Source organism: Phaseolus vulgaris, chromosome 7, assembly GCF_000499845.2.
Source record: "Phaseolus vulgaris cultivar G19833 chromosome 7, P. vulgaris v2.0, whole genome shotgun sequence".
Classification (NCBI taxonomy): Eukaryota; Viridiplantae; Streptophyta; class Magnoliopsida; order Fabales; family Fabaceae; genus Phaseolus; species Phaseolus vulgaris.
This window is the reverse complement of record NC_023753.2, coordinates 8848983-8874593: the sequence shown is the minus strand read 5'-3', so window position 1 is coordinate 8874593 and position 25611 is coordinate 8848983. Positions and strand designations below refer to the sequence as shown.

General features: G+C 33.6%; 2 protein-coding genes across 6 annotated transcripts; both read right to left on the bottom strand.

The window, feature by feature from the left end:
• Nucleotides 1–3341: 3341 nt before the first annotated feature.
• LOC137829781 (putative 1-phosphatidylinositol-3-phosphate 5-kinase FAB1D) lies at nucleotides 3342–14133 on the bottom strand. 5 transcript variants are annotated; one of them, XM_068636693.1, is made up of 13 exons: nucleotides 13830–14133; nucleotides 12356–12614; nucleotides 12215–12248; nucleotides 11472–12131; nucleotides 9972–10116; nucleotides 9562–9903; nucleotides 7936–8766; nucleotides 7429–7745; nucleotides 6944–7070; nucleotides 6653–6790; nucleotides 4895–6217; nucleotides 4330–4596; nucleotides 3342–3946 (listed from the first exon to the last, which is right to left on the bottom strand). In XM_068636693.1, the coding sequence occupies exons 2-13, from the start codon at nucleotides 12594–12596 to the stop codon at nucleotides 3623–3625; spliced, it is 4749 nt and encodes a 1582-aa protein (XP_068492794.1). In that variant the 5' UTR covers nucleotides 12597–12614; nucleotides 13830–14133; the 3' UTR covers nucleotides 3342–3622. The 5 variants fall into 5 exon arrangements, with proteins under 5 accessions (XP_068492794.1, XP_068492795.1, XP_068492796.1 ...); XM_068636694.1 differs by having other exon boundaries at nucleotides 11472–12125; nucleotides 13830–14090; XM_068636695.1 differs by lacking the exon at nucleotides 13830–14133 and adding an exon at nucleotides 13662–13743.
• An 8685-nt stretch (nucleotides 14134–22818) lies between these two features.
• LOC137829002 (uncharacterized) lies at nucleotides 22819–24165 on the bottom strand. Its single transcript, XM_068635799.1, has one exon. It carries the CDS (start codon nucleotides 24163–24165, stop codon nucleotides 22819–22821), a length of 1347 nt encoding a protein of 448 aa, XP_068491900.1.
• Between the last annotated feature and the right edge of the window lie 1446 nt (nucleotides 24166–25611).

Genomic DNA, 25611 nt, shown 5'->3' with positions numbered 1-25611 from the left:
GGTAGCAGAAACTCCATCGTTCTAAATTCTTTATTCCTCTTAAACTTCGTCCAAAACGTTCAATTTTAAACTTTCAAAAACTTCAGACTCTCCTTACTCATTAGTCAAAGTTCCCCACGCATTTCTCAAAGCTTCTTTTCCTCCAATCAAAAAAGGTATTCCTTTTCGTCAACCCCGATTATTCATCTTTTACAATTGCATGCTCTATCTGGGATCATTTTTTGCTTTTATTTGTTCATATATGTGCTTGATGTTGATCACTCGTAAGTTGTCATATGAATTCCGAAATGCATGTTAGGTTTTGTTCTTTTATTCTTCTATTGTATGAATTCCTAAATTTATGCTTGCCTTGCTTGTTTCTTTGTTGTGTTGGGTCTGAGTTGTTTTTCGCTTTCTGCGTGTGATTGTGTTTAGATGCAACCAGCCATGGATTATAAATCTTTGTACCCTTAGACTCCGCCAAACCTCCTAACCGAAACCTCTTCCTATACCTCCCACGAGAAAATAGTGACCCTTAGGAAGAGTAAATGCCATTTCGGCAAAGAAGACAATTGGATTTTCTTAGACCCTTGTGAGGTAGGCAGCTCGTGTGTTGTGATGAAGCCATATCCCCTAATAGACCCTTTTGCTACTTATACGCCACTGTTTTTACAAGATTCCTTCTTCGCCTCCCTTTATCAGATTTTGAAAAAGAGCTTCTAACCGAGTTCAACATGGCCCCTATCCAACTACATCCCAATAGCTGAGCATTCGTCTGAGCCTTCTCTATCCTCTATGATCAGCTCGACATCCCACCCTCTGTTGACGTGTTCCTTTACCTCTTCAAGATGAAGAAACTAGGTTGTCAACTATGGGTCTCGTTAAATAGTGTTTCTGGAAGGGGAATTCTTACCTTTTTCCAATTGTCTTACAAAAATTTCAAAGGTTATTTTCCATGTACTAGACTCAAAAACCCAACTTCAAAGTTGCTCGGCGCTTAGATGACTTAGCTTCTACTGACCAAGAGGTTTGCAAATTTTTCTCAAGCCTCCCAGTTACCTTTGATACCGCTTACCTTCTGGCTGACGAGTTTGACCCAAACTCTTTAAAGAGTTATACTGGTACACTTTTTTCCTTTAACCTTAGAGAGTAAGATTTTACGTATTAAACGTAGGCGATTCTTCTTATGTCTTTTTGCAGATAGAATGTTGACACACTTCAATAAGAAAGATTTGTTGAAATTGGCTTCAAAGGCAAAGGTGGCGAACCAAATGCCACTGAAGGCGGTGATCGCCCCAACTTCTTATGAAGAAGACGATGACACTACCTCGGACTTCGTCTTCACTAAATGTAGTTTAGTGAATGATTGTTTTGCTTACTTGTGGCATAAGCATTTGGGACACATTTCCAAAGAAAGGATGTAAACATTTGTAAATAATGAAATACTTATGGTTTTAGATTTTACTAATCTGAATGTATGTGTGGATTATATTAAAGGCAAACAGACAAAACACACAAAGAAATGAGCCACACAAAGCACTCAACTTCTTGAAATTACACAATGATATATGGAACTTTTTTATGTACATTTTGTTAATAAAGAAAGGTACTTTATCACCTTTATTGATGATTTTTCATGTTATGGGTATGTTTATTTGCATAAGAAATCTCAAACAGTGAATTCATTGGAAATTTATATAAATGAAGTGGAAAGATAATTATACAGAAAGGTGAAAATTGTCATGTCAGATAGAAGTAGTGAATATTATGGAAAATACGATGAAAGTGGACAACATCCTGGTCCATTTGCTAAGTTCCTTGAATAAACGTGATATTTGTGCTTAATACACAATGTCAGGTACACCATTGGTGTGTTAGAAAGGTGTAATTGAACCTTAATGAATATGGTTAGGAGCATATTAAGTAATTCATCTTTATATGAATCATTGTGGGTGTATGCTTTAAACATTGTCATGTATTTGTTGAATAGGGCTCCTAGTAAGGCAGTTAAAAAAAAACACCTTTTGAATTGTGGACAAGTAGGAAACTCAGTTTGAGACACCAACATTTTTGGAGTTGCTAGGTAAAAATAGAATATACAATTTGCAAGAAAAGAAACTGGATGCAAGAATAATCAGTAGATATTTCATTAGTTATCCAGCAAAGTCAAAATGGTATATGTTTTACTATCCTTCCCATAGTACGAGAATTGTTGAAACTAGAAATGTTATGTTCATTGAGAATGGTTAAACTAGTGGGAGTGAAGCTTCACGAAATGTGGAGATTAAGGAAGTCAAAGTACAAGTTCCTTTAACTAGTACATCTACTTCAAAAATTGTTGTTCATCATGTTGAACCACACAATGATAAAGAAGAAGAACAAATTAACGATCCCTAGATTAACAATGAATTTGTAGTAGAACAACCACAAGAAACACTATTGAGAAGATCCCAAAGAGAAAGAAAATCTACTATTTCGAATGATTATGTGATTTATCTACAATACTCAAAGAATGACTTAGGCATCAAATATCTAATTTCGTTTTCAGAAGCCATCAATGGTGATAATTCTGATAAGTGGTTAGATGTCATAAAAGATGAACTTAAATCAATGACACAAAATTGTATATAGAACCTTATGGAATTGTCATAAGGATGCAAGAGAGTTGGGTGTAAATGGGTCTTTAGGACTACGTGTGACTCGCATGGCAATATTAAACGTTACAGGGTTCGACTTGTTGCCAAAGGTTTTACTCAAAAGGATGGCATTGACTATAAGGAAACATTTTCATTTGTTTTCAATAAATTCTTCCAAATCATTATGACATTAGTAGCTTATTCTGTTAGAGTTACATCATATGGATGTTAAAATCGTCTTTCTAAACGGGAAGACCAACTAGTGTTGTTCGTTGAAGAAGGAAAGAAACACATGGTATGTAAACTTAAGAAATCAATATATGGACTTAAACAACCTTGTAAGCAGTGGTATCTTAAGTTCAATGATATTATTATATCCTTTGGATTTAAAGAAAATATTGTGGTCGATGTATATATCTTAAAGTTAGTGAAAGCAAATTTATATTTATGATTCTATATGTTAATGATATTTTGCTTTGCAACTAAAGATCTTAGTCTATTAAGTGAAACTAAAAAGTTTCTCTCTAACGACATTGAAATGAAAAATATGGATGAGACATACACTTAATATTTCCTATCACTTTATTCTATCTAACTTTCCTATTTTTTATTTCTTGTGAAATCCTAACTTGCAGCTTTTCTTTCATGTAACAGTACTGTTTATACAAATAGTAATTACAATTTGTAAATAATGTGCTTTAATCTGTAAAGAAGCAATAAACAAGGTTAGGGGAGGAGTTACAACTCTTCATTGATTAAATAAACCTTTACATTTACCTTAGTCTTTACAAAAATTTACTCTTCTCTTACAGGGAGAGGATGGACCTGTAAATGACAGCATCCCTAGAAATTCGCTAAAAAATGCAGAATAGCAGGGCTAGGTTTACAATCAAATATTTGATTGTCTATATACAGTGTTAACTACTTGCATAAATTCTCAAATTTGTATATATATTTTGGAGAGAAATAAAAAGATTTGGACAGAGAAAGCACTTGTCACTCTTGTACTAGGGCTTTTCCGGGGAAGGATGATCATCATCCTCTTCCCCTGAGCAACAAAGTTTGCACGGAATGGAGGATTTCTGAGAAAACCAGTGATCTGGAATACTAAAAAAATATGTAGACATAAACTTTCTGAACCTCTTTTTGTACTCTTTAGGAGAGATTACAGTTGGCAACAAATTTTTTGGAACAACAAGTGATGACTTCATCCATGTCTCAAGATGTTTGTCCCATGTATACTGTCTGAGATAATCAATGATCCCGCAGACTAGCTCGCGCTTCTGAGAATCTACTCCAAGAAGCAAGGAGTAATCCATCACATTGATTGACTGCATATCGAGCAAACAACGAAATGAACAATGTCAGATAATCAGGAAAAGAAATCCAAAACAAAACAAATTCAAGAAAAATATAAACACAAGGGTAACATAAAGCATGATATGATATATACTGTTTATTAAGAATTTAGGTACAAATACCAGCGATGGATTGCAGGTATGTTTAGTAGGCTGAATTGGGGAGGAATGAATGAGGGCAAGGTATAAGAATTCCCAATATTTGAAAATATTGATCATATTCTAATAAATTGCCAATTTATTCAGTGTTACCAACTATACTTCATGTAATAACGCAAGAAATTAGTTCAGAGAAATACTACAATTCAATCAGAAAAGTTAAGCTTACAGGCAAAATTCTTCTAATGAAGACTTACATTCAGAAAAGATGTGTCATTCCAAACAGCGCGTTGAAGAACACGCTTTGCTTTATGACTGACATATAATGGGGAAGAGTTCATGTCATTCACAAAATTCTGATCCAAAAGAACATCTCCATCACCATAAGCAGCAGAATTGTACCGGGCAAAAAGAGCACCTTTAAGATCATACTGGCGAGTAATATTTCGATTGTAGGTAAGATTTTCCATCACCATGAGATCATATTTAACCTCTTTTCCACTTTTGACATGTCTTTTAGTAACCTGCATTCAGGTTGAAATGCTTAAAATTCCATGAAGCCAGAAAATGTACAGTGCCTTAATTATATTTTTGGTTCCGGAATATCATTTTCTTTTGCTTTAGTTTCCCTATCTATTTGCTTTTATTTCAGTTTTAATCCCAAAAAACTAGGAAAGATAAGATCCCTGTTAAGGGACTAGAATACTTTGTTAAATGTAGGAACTAAAAGTAAAAAAAAAATGTAAATAGAGACTGAAATTTAATAAATAAGTGAAAAGTTGGGCAATGGAAAAGACAAAGATGCGCAAACAGCTCACCAACCTGATAGATCCCCAACACTTTTGCAAGACAAGTTTGACTTCCAGATTCAAATGACTCTCTCATGTGTTTGAAATACAAAGAAGAAAACCCCAAAAATGAATCAAGTTCTGTCCTCTTTATTTCCTTTATGATGAATCTGTCATCAAGTGTTTTTGCAAAATAGGACTTGCTTTTTCCACCTTTGGCATCCCAATTCCTACAGCGGCTTAAAGAAGCAATAAAATCAAGCTCAGATGGGCAACACCAATTTCTTAGTTCACGAAACTGCTTGAAATAATGACATATCACTGAATATTTTTCCCTGCCAAGTGATTTTGCACAACCCATAGCAATCTCTATGCTATGGTTTTCTGTAGCACGAGAGGCTCGTAACTCTTCTGACATGCTTGCAGCAGAATGTACTGCCTCTGAATCTGAAGAACTCCTTGAAAATGATTGTGAAGAAGTTAAGGTGGCACCATGGGTCAAGCTATGCAAACTTTCTGTTGACTTTGAAGTTATTCCAACTTCATTTCTATCGTCCTCATCATTAACTTCTGATACCTCATTTGTATCTTTCAATAAGGCTAATGCACAAGCAATAATACTTGAGGATTCACCCTCAAAGTCAGACACAACATGATTGTCACTCTTGAGCGGGATATGCAACCGTGTACCTTCCTCAGTGATTAATTGATTGGCTGTGGGTAAATATTCAGCAATAGAGCTGCTTACAGATTCAAATTTTGGCAATAATCTTTTCTGGAATTCCCTTATGCCTATCTGCCGAATCTCGGTAAATGGCTTCCAGAACCAATCATTTGAATCCAGCAAGTTGGAAACTGGTGAATTGGAAGCACTTTTATTTAATACCTTTAAATCTGCAACTGGATGATTAGTATCTGTAGAAACTGGAGAGTTCTTGCGCACTTCAAGATGATCTGGTAACTGAGTGGAAACATCCAGACTCAATTGCAACTTTTGGTCAGAAGATCTCCTTGATATCAAATCATCAACGACAGGAATTTTCACATCCTGTGTGTTAGATGGATCATCCTGTTCATTACACTCCAGAAGAGGTCCTCCAATAGGAATTTCCTTCACTGGTAGTTCATGTACTTGAACAGATGTGTCAAACATAATTTTTATATCCCCATCTTGCATAACTTTCTCAGAGACATCAAATTCAAGTCTTGAACCACCAGGTGAGTGTAATGGGTACAACCGTTGAACCCACACATAGGATTCAATCAAAAGATCCCACATTAACCGGTTTAAACTGAGAAGTTTGAAAGCAGCCTGGTCTAGATCCCCTTTTTTAGCAACAGCAGTCTTGACATTTGCCTGTTATCAGAACACAAGAAGTCGGAGGAAATTAATACTCATCATAGTAATCACTATATGTGTAAGGCTTCCATCAGGGGGGAAACTTGAAATGAAATGAAAATCCAAAACTAATGTATCACTGGACAAATTAAACATTTCCACACTAAACTAAAAACTAAATCTTTCATTGGCAATGAAACTTTTGTTAGAGCTATAGTGATAGCAATGTCAAACTTCAGACTTTTATTGTACTAATTCCATCAGAGTAAATTCCAACACTGTTGTTAATGCATTCTAGAATATCATAGTAAACAAATATAAATCCAAATTTAAGGTTAGAGCAAGAAAAGAGAGATTTGGGGTTTACAACTTCTATAGACACATTCAAATTAGGATTTGAGTTGGTTCCATGTCAAAAGAAATTTCTAAATCATTTCCAAACAGAAAGCTAACCTCAAACTCTTCCTGCTCTTGTTTTAACATCTTCTCAACCTCGGAGAAATCTCTAATTGATCCTCCAAGGTCATCAAAATGTATTGTCTTTAAACAGTTTGCAACTTCTCTGAATAATGATATGCCTTTCATATACACCTTAAAACAGAAAAAAAAAAAAAAAAAAAAAGTTAAGTTAAATGCAGGCAATGTATGAGAATTAAGAACATAACTGATCTCAACTTATGTATACTATATTTCAGCCACTACAAAAGAAATATCTAAATGAAAATAGCCTAATAGGAAGCATACATTCTTGGTCTCTTTCAAAAGCCACTCTTGTTTCATTGCACCATTGAACTCCAGTTTTTGAGGAGGCATAGACACGGTATATGTGGTGACAGAAGAATATCTGAACATAGCAACCATGTGACCTAATCTGCATATAAGCAGAGACATAATAAAACACATCAATAAAACCCTCCTTGAATTTATTAAGCCACAAATCATGGAACCTATACAGAGCACAAACAAAAATAAGCACCTTACAGTAAGGAGCATTCCTAAATCTTAAAAGTAGTTAGGTGGCACTTCAAATTTGTATCAGCGCAAAAGGAAATAAACTAAATGTTACGTAATAACCTAATTCATAATCATCAGAACTTAGAAGTCTATGTGACATGTTAAACAATGCATCTGCTTCTCTAGAACTAACATTGAACATGTTAAACATAAACCAAAACAAGTACAAAGCGGATTATATTATACTATAAAAAGGAATATGCAGATTATTTTACCCAAAGAAGTAGAGAAAATCCCTATCAAGCGAATGGCCACAACTCAATTTTCTGCTAGAAGAATAGTGAGAAAGGCCAAGCTCCAAAAATTTTCCAAATGATAGACTACGGGCAGTGGTAGATATCAACACTCTTTTTGTAGAACCAGAACTGCATTTTCGACAACGGCTCCACATCCAAATTTTCCCTTCTGCCTCCCCAGGCAAACGTTTTTCCTGGGGCAAGCTTTTAACTTGTATAGTAAGCTGTTTATTGTGATGAGCATAATAATAAAAGTGGGAATCTGGCAATTCTTGGCAGGCGTCACAAAGTCTTGTCTGTATATAAAACAACAATCAGTTAGAATAAAAATGATATTGCATTTTGAAACTTCAGTCCCAACATACTTTTTAGCTAGCTCTAATGTAACTATAACTTTATCCAATGATTCAGAATCACCCACTGTATCATATGATTACCATTAGTCAACTAAATAAAGTAGAGGAGGATAGAAAAAACAATGAAAACCTGATTGAGCAAGTTGTCCTCTAGAAACTTTCCAAGTGGAATATCAAAATTATCGTAGAACATAATATGGGAAAAATGACTTTGCTTGCATACAGTCCCTCTTGAGGCATTCCGACTAGACATCAAGACCAAAATACTCTGAGAATCCAACACTGAATCGATATCATCTTTACTTTGGAGTTCTTTTTTGTCATTATGGCCATCTTTACTTATATTCCCACTGGAGTCCAAGCACGCAGGTGAAGACAGGGATTGTCCATCATTAAGTGACTTCACTTCATTAGAATGATTTTTTGCTTCGATCATGGTAATTCCATCTGCCTCTGGAGAGTTTAGAACAGAAATTGACTCGTCAACCTGATCATCAGGCTTCCTTCCATTGAAACCAAAGTATGCTGATAAAGATTGAGCAGAGGGAAAACTATCCCCCATAACTTTCTTAAGAGAAGATGAAATAGCTGAGAACCCAGACAGGACAGCTGGATTATATGGTTCACAAGAGAATGGAGAAAAACCCTCTGATCCTAGGTTGTTTCCATTTGTGTGTTTTTCTTGAAGTCCATTGCATATGGGAATATCAGTACTAACTATTCCATTTTCACCAGAATACTCGAGAGATGGAATGCTTGAATTAATCGCTGCTGAATCACAGGACTCTTTATTGGTTGGCAAGATATCTGCGACACTCACGGCTGGAATGGTAGAGAACATAGCTTTCTGATCAGCAAGAAAGGAAGTTTCGAGAATTAAGTGATATGCCATGACAACTGCACAGCGCAAGACACATTTAATCCTCTTCAGTTCATCACTGTGAGTTCCTTTCAGTAAAATCTGCAATTGCAGGTAAAGCAGCAGTTAACTCTAGATAAGAAGAAAGGCCACAAACTATAACTTCATGTTCATATCATGACAGATGATGGTAGAATAAAAATCAATAATAGTTGAGATAGACCTAAATGAAGCAATGATTAGAGAATAAACACACTGTAGGAGCATCTTAGAAATAAAGGATTACAAGCAGCTTTTAAGTTACTAATATGCTGATGATAATGAAGCAAACATTGTGTGAAATTTCCTTCATCCAAAGTCACTAAACCAATACTCCTCAGGCATTTTACTGATATATAGAAGCATCTATTCATTGAAATTTTTTATTATGTGAAGGAACAGGAGTGATTTTATTTTAAATCTAACTAGTCTTAGGCGTGAAAAGTTTGTTAAGATGTTCAGCATTGGCCAGGAATATAAGTAGAATACTCATTGTGACACTTGACTTGTTATGCCAAAATACATCAATAATTCTATACTAAATTTCTATCTTATACTTTCAAAGTGAAAATCAGAATCAATTACGTAAAAGTGCTAATTCATTATTCAAGATATTGCCTTATACAGCTGTAAGTGTAATATGGTATCCACATCCAAATTGAGGCTTCATTATCATGCCATGCTAAAGAGACAAAATGTTCAACTATACAAGCATGTGTATACTTTCAAATAAATGCACTTCAGTAAACACATACAAATTTGCAGCGTCACCAAAGAAAGAAAAAGAGTTTAGTTTGGAAGATTAAGAATTAGAATAAATAAGAAAACAGAGATTCCGAGTAAAAGATAATGGCATACCGTGCACCCCAAACGTGTAGGACAGCCCTCAATGAACATCAAAGTCTTTATGGGCTTCTTTCCTCCCTCACTAACCCCATCATGTTCCTCCACAAACTTCTCAAAGTAAATAAAATCACAGTGTCTTAGCTTTTGACCGTTCAAATTATCACATGATAAAATTGGTGAACCAGTACAACGTGCAACTCTTTCCAGACGGTGAAGCTTCATATCAAGCACAAGTGTCATTCCCTTTGCCAAAATTGACTCTTGTATATCACGAGAGACAGTTTTCTCCACTAATATAACATTTGGATGGCACATTTCAATACGATCCATTTTAGATTTCAGATCATCCTTCTCCTGTAAGCAACGAAATAATCAGCTAGAGAATGGAAGGTGAATAACAGAATGTAATCTAATTAAGTTACCTGGTCCATGGAGTCAAATGAGGACAGCCCATTAATAGAATGGCCAAGCATGCCGCTAATCAGTAATAATCTTGGATTTTTATACTTAGTTGGCATATGCTTGTGAGCAGCATGTTTTTTGAAGACACAACCTCTGATTAGTTGACTGCAGCACAAAATATTTTCTTTAAAATTTGCTATTGTGACTCAAAAGCGCATGCTAATTTTTATATGCTAGTTTATTACAAGAGATGAGAGGGTGTAATAGTAACTATTAGGCCTAAATCTAATTCCAAACTAAAAATAGTCACATGACCCTCTTCCACGTTCATCATTAACTTCTCTTTCAGTTTTCACGCTTCGTCTCTGTATTTCTCACTTACCGTGTTTTTCTCCTATTTCCTTCTCTTGCATTGCACTATCTGTGGGAATCAAAAGATAATTGAAACACAACAACAAACACCTCCTTGCACATTGAAAATCTAATCACGACTTCAAAAAATGTGGGTTCAATTTAATATGCTAAATTACACAAAATTATAACTCGTAAGACATTTTGCCAATATGGTCCTTGCATTGGATTTTCTTCCGTTGTGTATGTTGCAGGGATATCTATAATCCGTGCAAGGTCACATGACAATTTTAATTATATATATACCAAAAATATTAAAAATAGAAATTACTAGTCATAATTTACCCATTTTTAAATTTTAATAACATTTAAGTCTCATAAATTTGAAACAATTAAGTGACACATATCAAGAATTTTAGATTTTAAATATTTAATAATAAAAAACACGATTAAAATTTAAAAAAAAAAATATATATATATATATATATATATCATTAAATCATGATATAAACTTAAAAATCACTATCATGTGTATAAAAAAATATAAGCATATAAAATAGTATACTATAATAAAAGTTTCGCCACTACACATCGGTTTAGAAGGAAACATAAAAAACATACAACATATAAAATAGATTACTGGCCTCAGATAAAAATATAAATGTATTTAATTAAAATATATTATAGTGAAAAAGAAAGAAACGTGAAGAAAAATATAGCCACAAATGTATATTTTTGATTCATGTAGGAGTTAAAATTTATATTAATTAAGGAGAAGAAATGAATAAAATAAAATATTCAATTTTAAGGAAGAAAAAAAGACTGCGTATTTTATATTTTTGGCCCTGGTGAAATTTGGAGGTTGGTCATTTAAGCTTCAAATAAAGCTATCTTTCGGAGATTATTAAGATCAGCCAAAAACATCTTATGGGCAAGTCATGAGATATTTTCATAAACTCTCTCAAACAGCCTCATAAACACTTACAACACAAGTCCAACTAAGTTGTTGATAAGCTCTTCCAAACGAGACCTATAACCATTATGAATTTGAAACAAAAATTCTGTGAAGTAAAAATTCCACCATTTCCTAACCGGATAGTGCGAATATATGTAAAAACAATAAATAGAAATGTCAGAAAGCAAATTCTTAATGAACAAATTGCATTTACCTTTGGCCACGAGAACCAGCAGCAATGCACTTCACTTTAACATATCCATCAGGATTCATTGTACTACCTCCTACTGCATCAGGCTTCAAAAAAGAAGCGGCTTCCCATGATAAAGATGTAACTATGTCCACCCAACTCTTATCACCTTCATCCCAAGAGGAAACTCCTACAGATTTAAGAAGCTGACCAACAAGTACCTTGAATTTCCCATTCATCATTTCTTCCATTGCTCTTTGTTTTTCCTCTTTGAACCTATAGCTCCCACTTAATTCATCCTCAGAACTATTGATAGAAATTGGCTCACCCCAGTTTGCAACCCCTATGCCGTGGTCTTCATCATCATCATTACAGGTCACACTATTGTCCATGTCATCCTGTGGGTTCTCCGGTTCAGGAGGTTCCCAAGTTTGGACTTCCAAATCATCAGGAAGAGAATATTCAGTTTCCTCAACAGAGGATTCAATAGGGTCTTCAGAACGATAAGCTTTCTCTTCTTGAAAGTTATGCCCTTGTACAATCTCCACATCTCTCACTGTGTAACCCTCATTGTTGTTATTGCTTTCTTCTGAATAGTTATCCATCACTTTTTGTGAACCATTCAACTGATAACCGAGATCTTCCACACCACCACCTTCAACTGTACATTCTTCTTGACTATTCCTAGCATAAGAAACAAAGCAAGTACTTGAGCATATCTAGGATAAACATTTTATTCACACCTCTGTTTGGACGTAGCTAAGTACCTGTCAGATGAGTTCACATCAACTGAAAACTCACCTGAAATATCAGACATTCAAGAAAAACTTGGTTATATAAAACCATCTTGTACTATAAGACTAACATCATCAGCATTATAAAATGAAAACAGAGGGATGGTAATTTACTGCAGGTGGACACACAGCTATCAGTACTTTGCAACGATGTAGTTGGACTGACATATGGTGTCACATATGGACTATTACTACGCCACTTCGCATTTGCTCGCTCTAGCTTCTCTCCACATGATTTGCAAGGCCTAATGGAAACTTTGACATTGAACTTTAGACTATTCTCATTACCCTCTTTCTTATTGTCAAAATTTGATTCTGACAAGCCCGCACCACAATAATGGCACATAATACACATCCGATCCAACACTTTCTTCTGGTGCAACAAAAAGTATGAGTACTGAATGAGATTTGACATTCTTTTTTCTCTCAAATGAATTAATTCATAAAACTCCCAAAAGTCAATTTGAACATAACCCTACTTCTATATAAAGCCCAACTAAAATAAATTAAATCCTCCAAAGAAAAGAACGTAGATGCATAAAATTCAATTTCAGTTCACTTTCCCTTTTCACAAAAATAATAGTTATTAAACACTACATATACAAATTAAAACGTGTACATATAAACAAAAACTGTCACATGTAATTTAAAGATTGAAAAGAAAGAGGAAAAAGCATATCTACCTAAATAAATAAAAGCTGAAATTATCAATGGCACTCAATATCAACCAGATATTCGTTCTTATAAAATCCTAGAGTCAAACAATTGTTTAAAGACCCTAACTGTTATCATAGAGTATAAAAGGATCATAGAAAATTGGAAAGCATTGTCTGGGCTTAATTACTTTATTTTATGGAAATATTTTCAGAGAGAAAGAGGGGGAAGCCTCTTCGTAAAATATGAACACGTTGAAATTCATGGACGACAGGTAAATGATCAAACATTTTAAGAAGTGCACGGAAGGTAAGAAATCAGTCTTTTCTTGTGGTATGGATTGATGCAATAAACAAAGGAAATACAGAATTTGCAGTAAGTTGAATCAAACAAAGCTCGAGGGAAAGAAAAAGAAAATACTTATAGTCTAACAGTGCACAAAAGAATTATCGATTAAGGTGATATGCTTGCGATAGTAATTTCCAAACAATAGCCAACATTCCGTACAAGATCAAAAGATTTGGTAAAAACAACTGAGAAGGCCCAGATTCATTAGTCCCGCAGAAATTAAAACACAAGATAATATAAAACTAAACGAAGGACTACAATTGCAGATTTGTTTGCAAACAATGCATTGACAAAGAGTTGAGAACCCAAAATCTTAAATTGGAATTTTTAAAATAGCAAGCAATGCAAAGAGTAATGAACAAATGAATCAAAGCTCAATGTAGAAATAACATTAGTGGACAAAAGGGAATCCACATACGACTGATCCACAAAAATCAGAAAAAACACTCAATCAAATCTTCTGTTTCCAATCAAATCTTCCATGATAGACCAGGAAAACTGCCATTTTCAACTCCCGTCAAGGCGTAAAATAAGTGTACGAAAAATGATTTTAAAAAAAAAAATTATGAAGAAATGCACACCGTACCGTCAAAGCAAACCCAAAAACGAATACAAGGATGTGACCCCCAAATGAATCCCAGCTCCTAAACCCAAAACCATGCACTGTTTTGAGAGATACGCAAAGAATTTGGTGTGAACGAGTCAAAGAAACCGAGCCTCATAAAAGTCGCAATCTTTTTTTAGGAAAGAGAAGAGGGTAAGCAAGAGAAAGGAGAGATATGAAGAATGGAAGAATTGTTGAATGGAAGAAAAATAAGCAATGAAAGAACTGTGTGAAGCCGAGGAGAAGAAGAACAAAAAAACCAAAAAGAATAAGAAAACACAAGGAGAAATTTTTCCCTCTCTGGGACCCACTCTAATTGCTTGCCTCCGAAAAATATCAAAAAATTATTATTACTTTCAAAATTTCTTATCTGCAACAAAATGTTATTTATGTGCTACTTGATGGGTCGCGTGTACCCTATACTGACAGCTACATACGCTAGATTTTTGGCTAATCTTTGTCCAAATACGTGATTATATACGGGTCATCGTCGTCAACAGTATTTTTTCAAATTGCAACTACAACTTTCATCTTTTCAATATTACAAGATTCCCCCATTTTCTTATACTGCATCGCGTCCCATTCCTGATTAAATAATTATACGTAAAGGTCTAAAATGTTTGTAATGGGTTTATAATATAAAATCTCCCTATAAAAGTAAATCTTAAAAAATTATTATAAAAGGTAAACTAAAAGGACAAATATTATCTCAATAATTTGACGATAAAACTCAGATCAAGTTTTAAACCTTCATCACATATTGCTATAGTTCTTACCATTTTCAAGATCTCGAAATCAGTGTTGCAATGAATATAATAATAATAGTAATTAAATCATTTGAACCAAAATATTACTTTTAATGAGGTCGTGGAAAAATTAATAAATAAACTTTAACATTCACGAGGACAAAAATAAATAATGAATAATCTTTGACATTCGCAACAAAATTATAATAACGACAATTTCTTATTTTAAGGGAAAAAGATAGTCTTTGATAAAATGATAAATTAAAATTCTACTTTTTCCGTTAAAACGCGTGTTTATAGTTAATGTTGGCATTTACAATTCAATTACGTGATTTTGAATTATTTTTTTTCAAGTTGCTCATCAATATATTTTCTGTGATCATTCATTGTTACGATATAATTCCCAAATATATTTCTTAATTTAGAATTCTTTTAATCATCATAGTGTAATTTGATGAAAAAATTACTGAAATTGGTAAACAAAATTGAATGATATAGATAAGTATTGTAAAAAGTAAGGTTTTTGGTGTGAGAGAAGAAATTGTGTAAGTCAAATATTACTTTCATAATTTTTAATTTAAGTTTTATTTTTTTATTTTTAAATGAAATTGTCTGACTCTAATAACATCTCAATTTAAAATTAAAATTGTGTCTTTAATTTGAAATTTGAAATAAAGTCGTTTAAGGGTGATTGTTTTTATATTAGATTCAAGTCATACACTCTTTATACGTTTATATAAAAAAATTGATATATATTATTATATATATTAATATTAATACATGAGATTTTATTTTTTAACATTAATTAATATGTTTTTTTAGTATAAAAATATTATTTATGAAATATAAAAATTATTATTATGAAAATATTTTTTTTAAAAATAAGACCAATAGGTAGTTTTATAAAAATTATAAAAAAAATAATATATGTTAAAAATGTAGAAGTTATTATAAAGATTGTCTTATACCTTCATTTTCTCTCATTCTCCGTTAATTTCCCTCTTCTTTTATTTTTTATTTTCTTCCATTCTCCTAAAAAATAATCAAATAAATATTAATATTATAAATTTAGTTATTTTTAGTTTAAGTTAACTAATAGACTTTCTTAATTAAACATGTAAAAGGTTGTAATATCTTAAAGTATCTATTTTACCTTAATTTAATTATTCTTTGTCGATAAAAACTAATAATTTTTATGTTATCTTTAATTATAATTTTTTATAATAATTTTTATATTTTTAACAGATATTATTTTATTTATAAAATTATCTATTGGTCTTGTTTTTTTTAAATGATTTCACAATAATAATTTTTTACATTTCACAAAAAATACTTCTATAGAACACAAATAATAATAATTTATTAATATTTTTTAAATAAAATTGCATGTGTTAATATTAGTATAAATAGTAATATAATAATTATATATTAAAACTAACAAAATATATGCAAAGTTGTGTAAATAGTACGTAACTTTAATCTAATATAAAAACAATTAAAGTCTCACTTTTCCACAATTCCATATCAAAATAAATTATAACTAAATAGGAATGGTATAATTTTATTTTAAAAAACAAGAATAAATACAAACGGAGTTGTGATTGACTCGTAAAATTTGTACTTTTAGACAGAAGTATGTCTCAATTTAATAAATATGAAGTTATTTTTGCACAACTTATTTTTGCATAACTTATTCATACAAAAATGTGTCAATATAACACAATTTACTCATAAGTAAATTTTTTAAAAACTATTAATTTTGATAATTTATTTGTAAAATTACACTTTGTTAAAAAACCTTACATAAAAGAATATTGTATAACTTGAATTGCTAACCTATAGGTTGCATCCAAGGATATTAACATAAAATTGTTTTCATTTTCATTATGACATTAGACTATAAATAATTTTGTCAACATGCACAACTTAACATGCATTTTAAAATAAATTCCAAATTCACAACTCTACTAGGGATTAAGAAACAAAAGAAGAAGAAAAATCAAAATTTTATATAATTTTTTCATGTAACGTCATGATCAAAAATAACATTAAATTTTCTTAATATTTTATATAATCATACACAATAGAAGTGATCACGTCCACATAAATTTATGACGCAAATGATAGATAAAACATCATGAAACTACATTAATTTCTCAAAATTGGTTTAAACTCAATCAGTATGAAAATTAATACCTATAGAAAAAAATTACGGATATGAAATATGATAAAGAAAATGTTTATTACGTGTAAAATATACGAATTTAACCTAAAATACAATTATTAAATAATACAAAGATGAATGCTGGTGTAGAAGCCCCACGGGGTTCTTCCAAAATTTCCAAACTCTCTACCTTTTAATTTCATGCTAAACATCTTTGTCTTTTTTTTTTTGGGTGAGTGTAATTTGAGTTTAAAAAATAAATAAAAAGAGGGAAAGAGATAAAATTACGAAGATACAGGGTAGATCCAAAACTAGAACAGGATTAAAGTTTGAAATTCAAAACAGAAGTTTGAAATTCAAAAAAGGTAGCTACATGTTGAAGTGGGACCACGAACAGGGTAGTAACACATATTTAAGGTTTAATATATAAAGGGATTATACTTTCTTTTCAATTTTTTTTTCTATTTTATCTGTTACTAATATTTTATTTTACTTTATTATTATAGGTATTGTGTAATTTTTTATTTTTTTCTGTTTAACTGTTTTCATTTTTTTCCTATTTTATTTTTATATTAAAATTTTATTTTATTTTATTATTATAGGTGGACATGTCATATTTTTTATTTTTTTAAAATATTTAAATAGATGGTTTTGAATTAAAAAAGAGGTGAAACAATTTTTTTTATATTTCAATCATTTTTTATTTTTTAAATATTTAATAAATACTAATTATTCTTATAATTAATTGAAATCTACTTTTAAGAAAAACTAATATAAACGTAAAAACATTCTCACGATGAAATTTTTTTTCTTTTTTATCTCTCTTTAAAATTATAATTTTGATCTCTTATTATTATTAGTTTAGTTTATATTTTTTATTTAATTTTTAATATTAAACATAATTATACATAAATGATAATTTTAGCTTAATTGACTTCTTTTATTTAATTTTTAATATTAACCCTAACTATATATATAGATGATAAAAATAAAGGTGTTTGTGTTTTTTATAATAATAATAATAATTAACTACGGAAAAGGTAGACAATGCGCATGAATAAATTGGAATTAACTGTATTTTAACATTTATTCGAAATTTTGTTCTCAATTTTTGTTTTGGATTTAGAAAGTATCCTAAATTTTATCATTTTCTAAATATCAAGGAGTGTAATGACATAACTTTTTTTTACAATTTTTAAGGGTGACAAATTCATATATCATACATTAAACTTTATATATATATATATATATATATATTATAAATATATGAATGATATATGTTCTTACAAAAAGGACCAAGAACACTCGAACTGAAACAACAAGATGGCCTTTTACACAAATCTTCTGATTTCGGGCTATACTCTCGGTTTCCTATTGGGCTGGATTACTTCTTGGGCTGGACTCTCAACTGGGCTAGACTCGCGGTTGTTCCTCTCGGCTGCTTCTCTCGGCTATTCATCTCGGCTGCTCCTCTCGGCTATTCATCTCGGCTGCTCCTCTCGGCTATTCATCTTGGCTGCTCCTTTCGGTTGGTATTCCTCACAGGTGGGGGGATGTACCTGCAAGTCGCTCCGATGCCAAAGTCAGAAACAATGTAATGGTTTTTCAGATAAAATCACTCTTACCTTTTTCTTGTGTTGACCTCCTATTTATAGGGTTTCGTTGATGGGCCTTCTACAGTACTTTTGGACTTTCTTCTCACACCTTTTTATTACTTTTACACCCCCTTGTGTAAGTTCCTTATTTAAATTGGGCTTTATTATGATTTCTATTATCCTTTCAGGTTTCGGTCCAGACCTTTCGGTTTTAATTTATCACTTTGATTATTGAACATGTAGTTCTCGGCCTATACCTCTCGGTTTTAGGCTACCAGTACCCTGGCCCCCGAGACAAAAATAATTGATTTATATTGAAATTATTTGTGTCTTAATATAATATAATAGTTTTGAGTGTTGATTTGATTTGGTATTTAATGCCTTGGTTTTCGTAATTTACTTTGCTGAAAGTACATGATTTGACATGAGATGTCTATTTTAACCGTTAGATCATATATATTTTTGAATAATTTTGTGTGATCATAACGTTTCAAATTCTAGGGTTCACGTGGGTTATAAATAGGTTCCTTTTTTAGCCTTTTTATGATTGTGAAACTTATCGCTATTAAACAAGAAGCACATTTTTCATCTTCAGTTGATTATGGCAAAGGTAATGTCTCTTTCAAGCTTTTCTGCTAGTGATGATTGTCCGAGCGCGGGTGGTGAATCAACTGGGCGAGTGGTTCGGGAAGAGGATCATCCAGACTCAAAATCTTCATCTGCTACCCCTTCTTGCATGAATGACTCTAATGGAGCCCCTACTATTGATGTTCCTCAAGAAGTCGATTTTATGTTGCCTCGGAAAAACCTTCGTCCAGGTTATCAGTGGGTTAACCCTAGAGTTCGGGAATATTTTTCGAAGTATCGTTCTGCTACTGAACTTCGTAGTTTTCTTTCTCATTCTCAGATTTATTATTCTGATATTGAAAACGATATTATTTCTTTTCGGCGTGTTGGAGATGTTGATAACGTTTGCCATGGCCGAGAAGATGATAGCTATGAATTTTTCTATTTTTATGCTTGCTTTTTTAGAGACCTTCATATTCGATTGCCTTTGAACAACTTTTAAATAGGCGTTCTTAATTTTCTTAATGTTGCCCCTACTCAGCTTCACCCTAATGGTTGGGCTGCCATGCAAGCTTTTAGTATTTTGTGTAAATTACTGTCGCTTTCTCCTAGTCCGGCTCCGTTCCTGTATTATTATAGTTCTCGGCCTGGTAAACGACCAGGATGGCTTTCTCTTATTAGTAAATCCAACATTTGCTTCCTTAAACCTTTTACATCATCATATAAGGATTTTAAGGGAGGTTTTTTCAAAATTCTAATAGAGCCAATAGGGAAAGAGTATTTTTTCAATGGAGAGTCTCAAAAATTTCCTCTTTACTGGACAAGAGATCCCGTGAAGTTTAATTCAATATCTTTTCACTCAATGGGGGCGGCCGATCGTCATGTTATTGAAGTTTTCAGTCACCTCTCGTACCAAGTTCCCACTCGCGCCTTGCTTCAATTGTATACTTCGTCCCATCCACGAGAAGATCTTATTGGTAGGTGGTTGTTCTTCATTTACTTGTTTTATAGGATATGTTTTTTAACTTTGCTAAGTTTTTTTATTGATTTTCAGCTTTGATGGCAAGCACAAATCCGAAAGCTCGGTCTTATTTTTCGAAGCTGCTAAACAAGGTAGGTGATGTAACTCCTCGGCGTGAAAATGTGGTGAATCCTGTTGTTGAAACGGAAGAAGCGGAGCGTGTTGCACCTGTTGAAGTGGTTGAAGTTGCGCACCATATGATGTTGCTTGGCCTTCGAAAAAATCAAAGAAGCGAGATAGAAGCAGCAAGAGATCACACTCTTCTTCTCGGCGTCATCGTCGTGTTGAGAATGTGTCGTCTGAACCGCTTTCTGAAACCATTTTTTGTGCATCAACTAAGTATGCGAAGTTTGTCCAAACTTCTTTTAACGAATCATCTTATAATATGTTGAAAAATATGGATGCTGCTTCATTGGCTGATTCCATTATTGAATTGTCGAGTAGAAGTTTGTTGATTGGAAAAATGATGAAGGAGAAAAATGGAAATTGTGTGTCTTTATCTGAATTTGAGAAATTGAAGACTGACCTTGCTGAATATAAGGAGAAAACGAGCTCTTTGTTCGAGCAACTAGAAGAGATGAAGAAACAAAAAGTTGCAAAGGAAGAGTTTAAAAAAGAAATTGTTGAATTGAAGAATGAAAGCTTGAGGTCAAGTGAAGAAAACGCTCAACTCCGTAAAGAGAATCAACTGCTGAATGAGAAGGTGTTAGCGTTATTGTCTATGAACGAAGCCGACAAGAATGCCATCAAACTTATGGATGAAGAGATAAATCAGCTGAGGACCAACGTTTTTGAAGCCGAAAGCTTTATATTTGAACAACATCAACTGGGTTTTGAGAAAGCGCTTCAGCAAGCAAAATATTTTTACAAGATTCCACTTGATGAAGGCAACTTTGATGTTAAAAAGGATTTTTACAAGGGTGAATTGGTGCCGGCTAACGAGATCCCAGACACAGATGCTGAAGATGTCAATATTGAGAGCTAGAAGGGCGTAGGTTTGCTTGCCGAAAGTAGATTTATTTTGAACTACGAATCCATGTATGGATGCTTTTTGATATGCTAATCCATGTGGGGGGATTCGTTTTGTTAAATGTAATGTCTTTTTTAGAACCTTAATACATATAAAGTTTGTTAGATTATCAACTGTTATATTATTTTGCGTTATTGGTCGTATACTACATAATTGTCACCTACCGATTTAATTGTAATATTTTTAATGCGATGATGTTTTGTTCACACGCCGAGTATCCGTCGGTTTTTATCCAAAAGTTGTTTTGAAATAGCGGATTCTTTGCGGATTTTGTAATCTATGAACACATGAAATCAAGGTTATGTAAAATATCATAATGGGTTATTGATTCATAATTTATTAGTGACTTATCCAATTTATTACCAACATAAGTATGATACACGAGTGAATTTTTTATTGGAAATGAGAGCGTTCGAGATCACTAGTTTTTATGAATGTACGAATTTTCGGGTGGATTTTCTCTTAGAGTGAAATCATCCAAAGCCGAGAGTTTTATGAATACATTTCTTTTCGAGTGGGTTTTCACTTAGAGGGAAAGCATCCAAGATACATTTCTTTTCGGGTGGGTTTTCACTTAGAGTGAAATCATCCAAGATACATTTCTTTTCGGGTGGGTTTTCACTTAGAGTGAAATCATCCAAGGCCGAAAGTTTTATGAATACATTTCTTTTCGGGTGGGTTTTCACTTAGAGTGAAATCATCCAAGACCGAAAGTTATGTAAATACATTTCTTTTCGGGTGGGTTTTCACTTAGAGTGAAATCATCCAAGACCGAAAGTTTTATGAATACATTTCTTTTCGGGTGGGTTTTCACTTAGAGTGAAATCATCCAAGACCGAAAGTTATGTAAATACATTTCTTTTCGGGTGGGTTTTCACTTAGAGTGAAATCATCCAAGACCGAAAGTTTTATGAATACATTTCTTTTCGGGTGGGTTTTCACTTAGAGTGAAATCATCCAAGACCGAAAGTTATGTAAATGAACGACACATTGTTAATGGATAATGCTTCTTCATTGATGGATAGATATATATACAGCCTTCTTTGTACATCTCCGAATTTCAACTAAAATAAAACTTTAAATGACTTGTATTCCATGTTCTTGGTACTATTTTTTCTTCTAAAGTTTCCAATCTGTATGCTCCATTTTGCAAATTTTCGAGTATTCTGAATGGACCTTCCCAGTTAGAGGCCAATTTTCCATGTCGCGGATCTTTTCGTGCATCAGTTCGCATTCTCCATACTAAGTCCCCCTCCTTAAAATCTCTGAATTTTACTTTCGCATTGAACCTTTTCATTGCTCTTCTTTTTACTGTTGCCTCTTTTATCTTTGCTCGTTCTCTAAGTTCTTCAATGAGATCAAGGTCGGTTCTCAAGCATTCATTGTTAATATTCCAGTCTTCTATCTGCCTTCGTAACGTTGGTTCATTCACTTCTACAGGTAACATTGCATCCGTCCCATATGTGAGGTTGAATGGTGTTTCACCAGTTGAAGTTTGTGGTGTGCATCTATATTCCCATAAGATCTCTGGTAACTTCTCTGCCCACAAACCTTTGGCATTTCCTAACCTCTTCTTCAATTGTCCCAAAATAACTTTGTTTGCAGCCTCCGCTTGTCCATTCGTCTGCGGATGTTCAACTGAAGTGCTTGTTGACTTGATTCCCAAATCTGCATAAAATTCCATAAGTTTTTTGTCAATGAATTGTCGGCCATTGTCAGTTATTATGGTGTGTGGGATTCCGAATCGACATATTATATTTTTCCATATAAATGTTTGAACTTGCTGAGCTGTTATCTTAGTCAGTGCTTCTGCTTCTATCCATTTTGTAAAGTAATCTACAGCGACTATCATGAATTTAGTTTGTCCCCGGCCAAGTGGAAATGGACCGAGTATATCAATTCCCCATTTTGAAAGGGCCATGGAGAAGTAATTCCTTGTAACGCCTGTGCTGGTATATGGTTCAAACTTCCAAATTCTTGACACTTCTTGCATGTTTTAACATAAATTTCACAATCTTCTCGGAGTGTTGTCCAATAATATCCAGCTCGGCAAACTTTTGTTGTCATTGTTCGAGCTCCACAATGTAAGCCACATATTCCTTCATGAAGTTCTTTCACTACATATTGAGCTTGCTCTTTTGAGAGACATTTCAACAAAGGTATTGAATATCCGCGTTTGTAGAGTTCATCTCCAATTAACACAAAACTAGCTATTTTTTTGGTCATTTTTGTATCTAATTGAACACCTTGCTCTTGATTCTTTATGGCTTCCAAATATGTTTCTATCCATTCATCTTTTGTTGTGGTGACATTGCAACATTCCTCGAAACCGACTGTCGGGTGACTGAGGGTTTGTTGTATAACCGAATTGTGTTGGAGTTGCCGCTGTTGACTTGCCAATTTGGATAATGAATCTGCTTTCATGTTTAGTTCTCTCGGAATATATTTTATTTCAGCTTGTTTGAAACATTGCATGACATTTAATACCTTATGATAATATTGCATCAATAATGGATCTTTTACCTGATAATCTCCTCGTACCTGTCCCACTGAGAGCTGAGAATCACTTTTGCAAATGACGTTTTCAACTCCCATGTCTCTCGCCAGTAGTAGTCCTGCAATAAGAGCTTCGTATTCGGCCTGGTTGTTGGATGTTCTGAACTCGAATCTCAATGCCATCTCTATTTGGAAGTTGTCTGGTCCTTCAAGTACTGTCCCTGCTCCGCTTCCTTTTTTGCTTGACGCGCCATCTACATACAATATCCACTGCTCCTGCTGTGCTGTTGTCGGCATCTGAATGATGAAATCTGCAAGGGCTTGAGCTTTGATTGGTCCTCTCGGTTCATACTTGATTCCATATTCGGAAAGCTCCATTGACCATGTCACCATCCTACCTGCAAGTTCTGGTTTTCTCAAGATTTTTGATATTGGATAATCTGTCCTCACAATTATCTGATGATTCTGAAAGTATGGCCGAAGACGTCTTGCGGCGTACACCAAGGTCAAGGCAACTTTTTCTACTTTGGGATATCTGGTTTCAGCATTTTGAAGGGATCTACTTACAAAGTATATTGGTTTCTGGTCTGGATTCTCTTGGATTAACGCTGCTCCTATGGCTTCATTGGAAGTTGCTAAGTAAACTATGATGGGTTGGGTCAACTCGGGTTTGATTAGGATCGGTGGTTCAGCTACCATGCTTTTGATTTGAGAGAAGGCTTGCTCACATTTTTCATTCCACTCAAAGGTTTCAGATTTTTTTAACAAGCTTATTATCGATTTAGTATTTTCGGCTAAGACCGGTAAAAACCTTGACAATGAATTTAATTTTCCCACTAACCTCTGCACCTCTTTCAAGTTTTTCGGGATCCTCATCTTCATAATTGCTTCACATTTATCAGGATTAGCCTCAATCCCTCTGTTGGTTAACATAAAACCTAGAAATTTTCCACCTTTGACGCCGTACACATTTTTCTGGGTTGAGACGTATATTGTACTCTCTTATGCGTGAAAACACCTCCTCAAGATCTCCCAAATGTTTCTCCACTTCCTCTGACTTCACAACCATATCGTCCACATATACTTCCATGTTTCTTCCAATTTGATCTTTGAACACCTTATCCATCAATCTCTGATACGTTGCTCCGGCATTCTTTAAGCCGAAAGGCATGACTTTGTAACAATAATTTGCCGTATCTGTGGTAAAAGCTGTTTTGGGAACATCCGGTTCATACATCTGTATTTGGTTATACCCTGAATAAGCATCGAGAAAACTCATCATTTCTTGTCCAGACGCCCCATCTACCAATCGGTCAATGTTGGGCAATGGATATGTATCTTTCGGACAAGCCTTATTTAAGTCTGTATAATCTGTACACATTCTCCACTTTCCATTCGGTTTTTTGACAAGCACCACATTGGATAACCATGTCGTATATTGAGCTTCCTTAATGAAACCGGCTTGCATTAACTTCTCAGTTTCTTCCATTGCCACCTTTCTTCTCTTTTCACCTAACTTTCTTCGTTTCTGAGATATCGGTCTTGCTTCTCGGCATACCGACAACTTATGACAAATTACCTTTGGATCAATTCCAGGTATATCAGACGATGTCCAAGCGAACAAGTCTTTGTTGTCGTGTAACAATGTGACAAGTTTGTTTAACAATTCTTCGGGCAAACTTCCACTTATATAAGTGCATTGCTTCTCGTCCCGACCTAATACCACGGCTGTAGTCTCTTCTTTTGGTTCCAACCTTTCATCATTTAATCTCGGGTCCAAATCCGCCATTGCCACCATTCTTTCGGTATCTTTGTGTGTTTTTAAATTCATCTTCAGACCGGCTGCATAACATTCTCGAGCATCTCTTTGATTAACATAAACTGTTGCTATCTCCCCCTTTTCTGTTGGAAATTTCATTGCTAGATGTGGCGTTGAAACTATTGCTCCCAACTTATTCAAAGAAGAACGTCCTAACAACACATTATACGATGTAGAAGCATCCACCACCAAATATCTGATTTTAATCTTTTTAGTCTTACTCCCTCTTCCAAACGTAGTCATCAAATCCACATAACCTTTCGTGCTGACTCTCTCCCCTGAAAAACCAATGATTTGTTCTCGGAAAGGTACAATGTCTTCTTCTT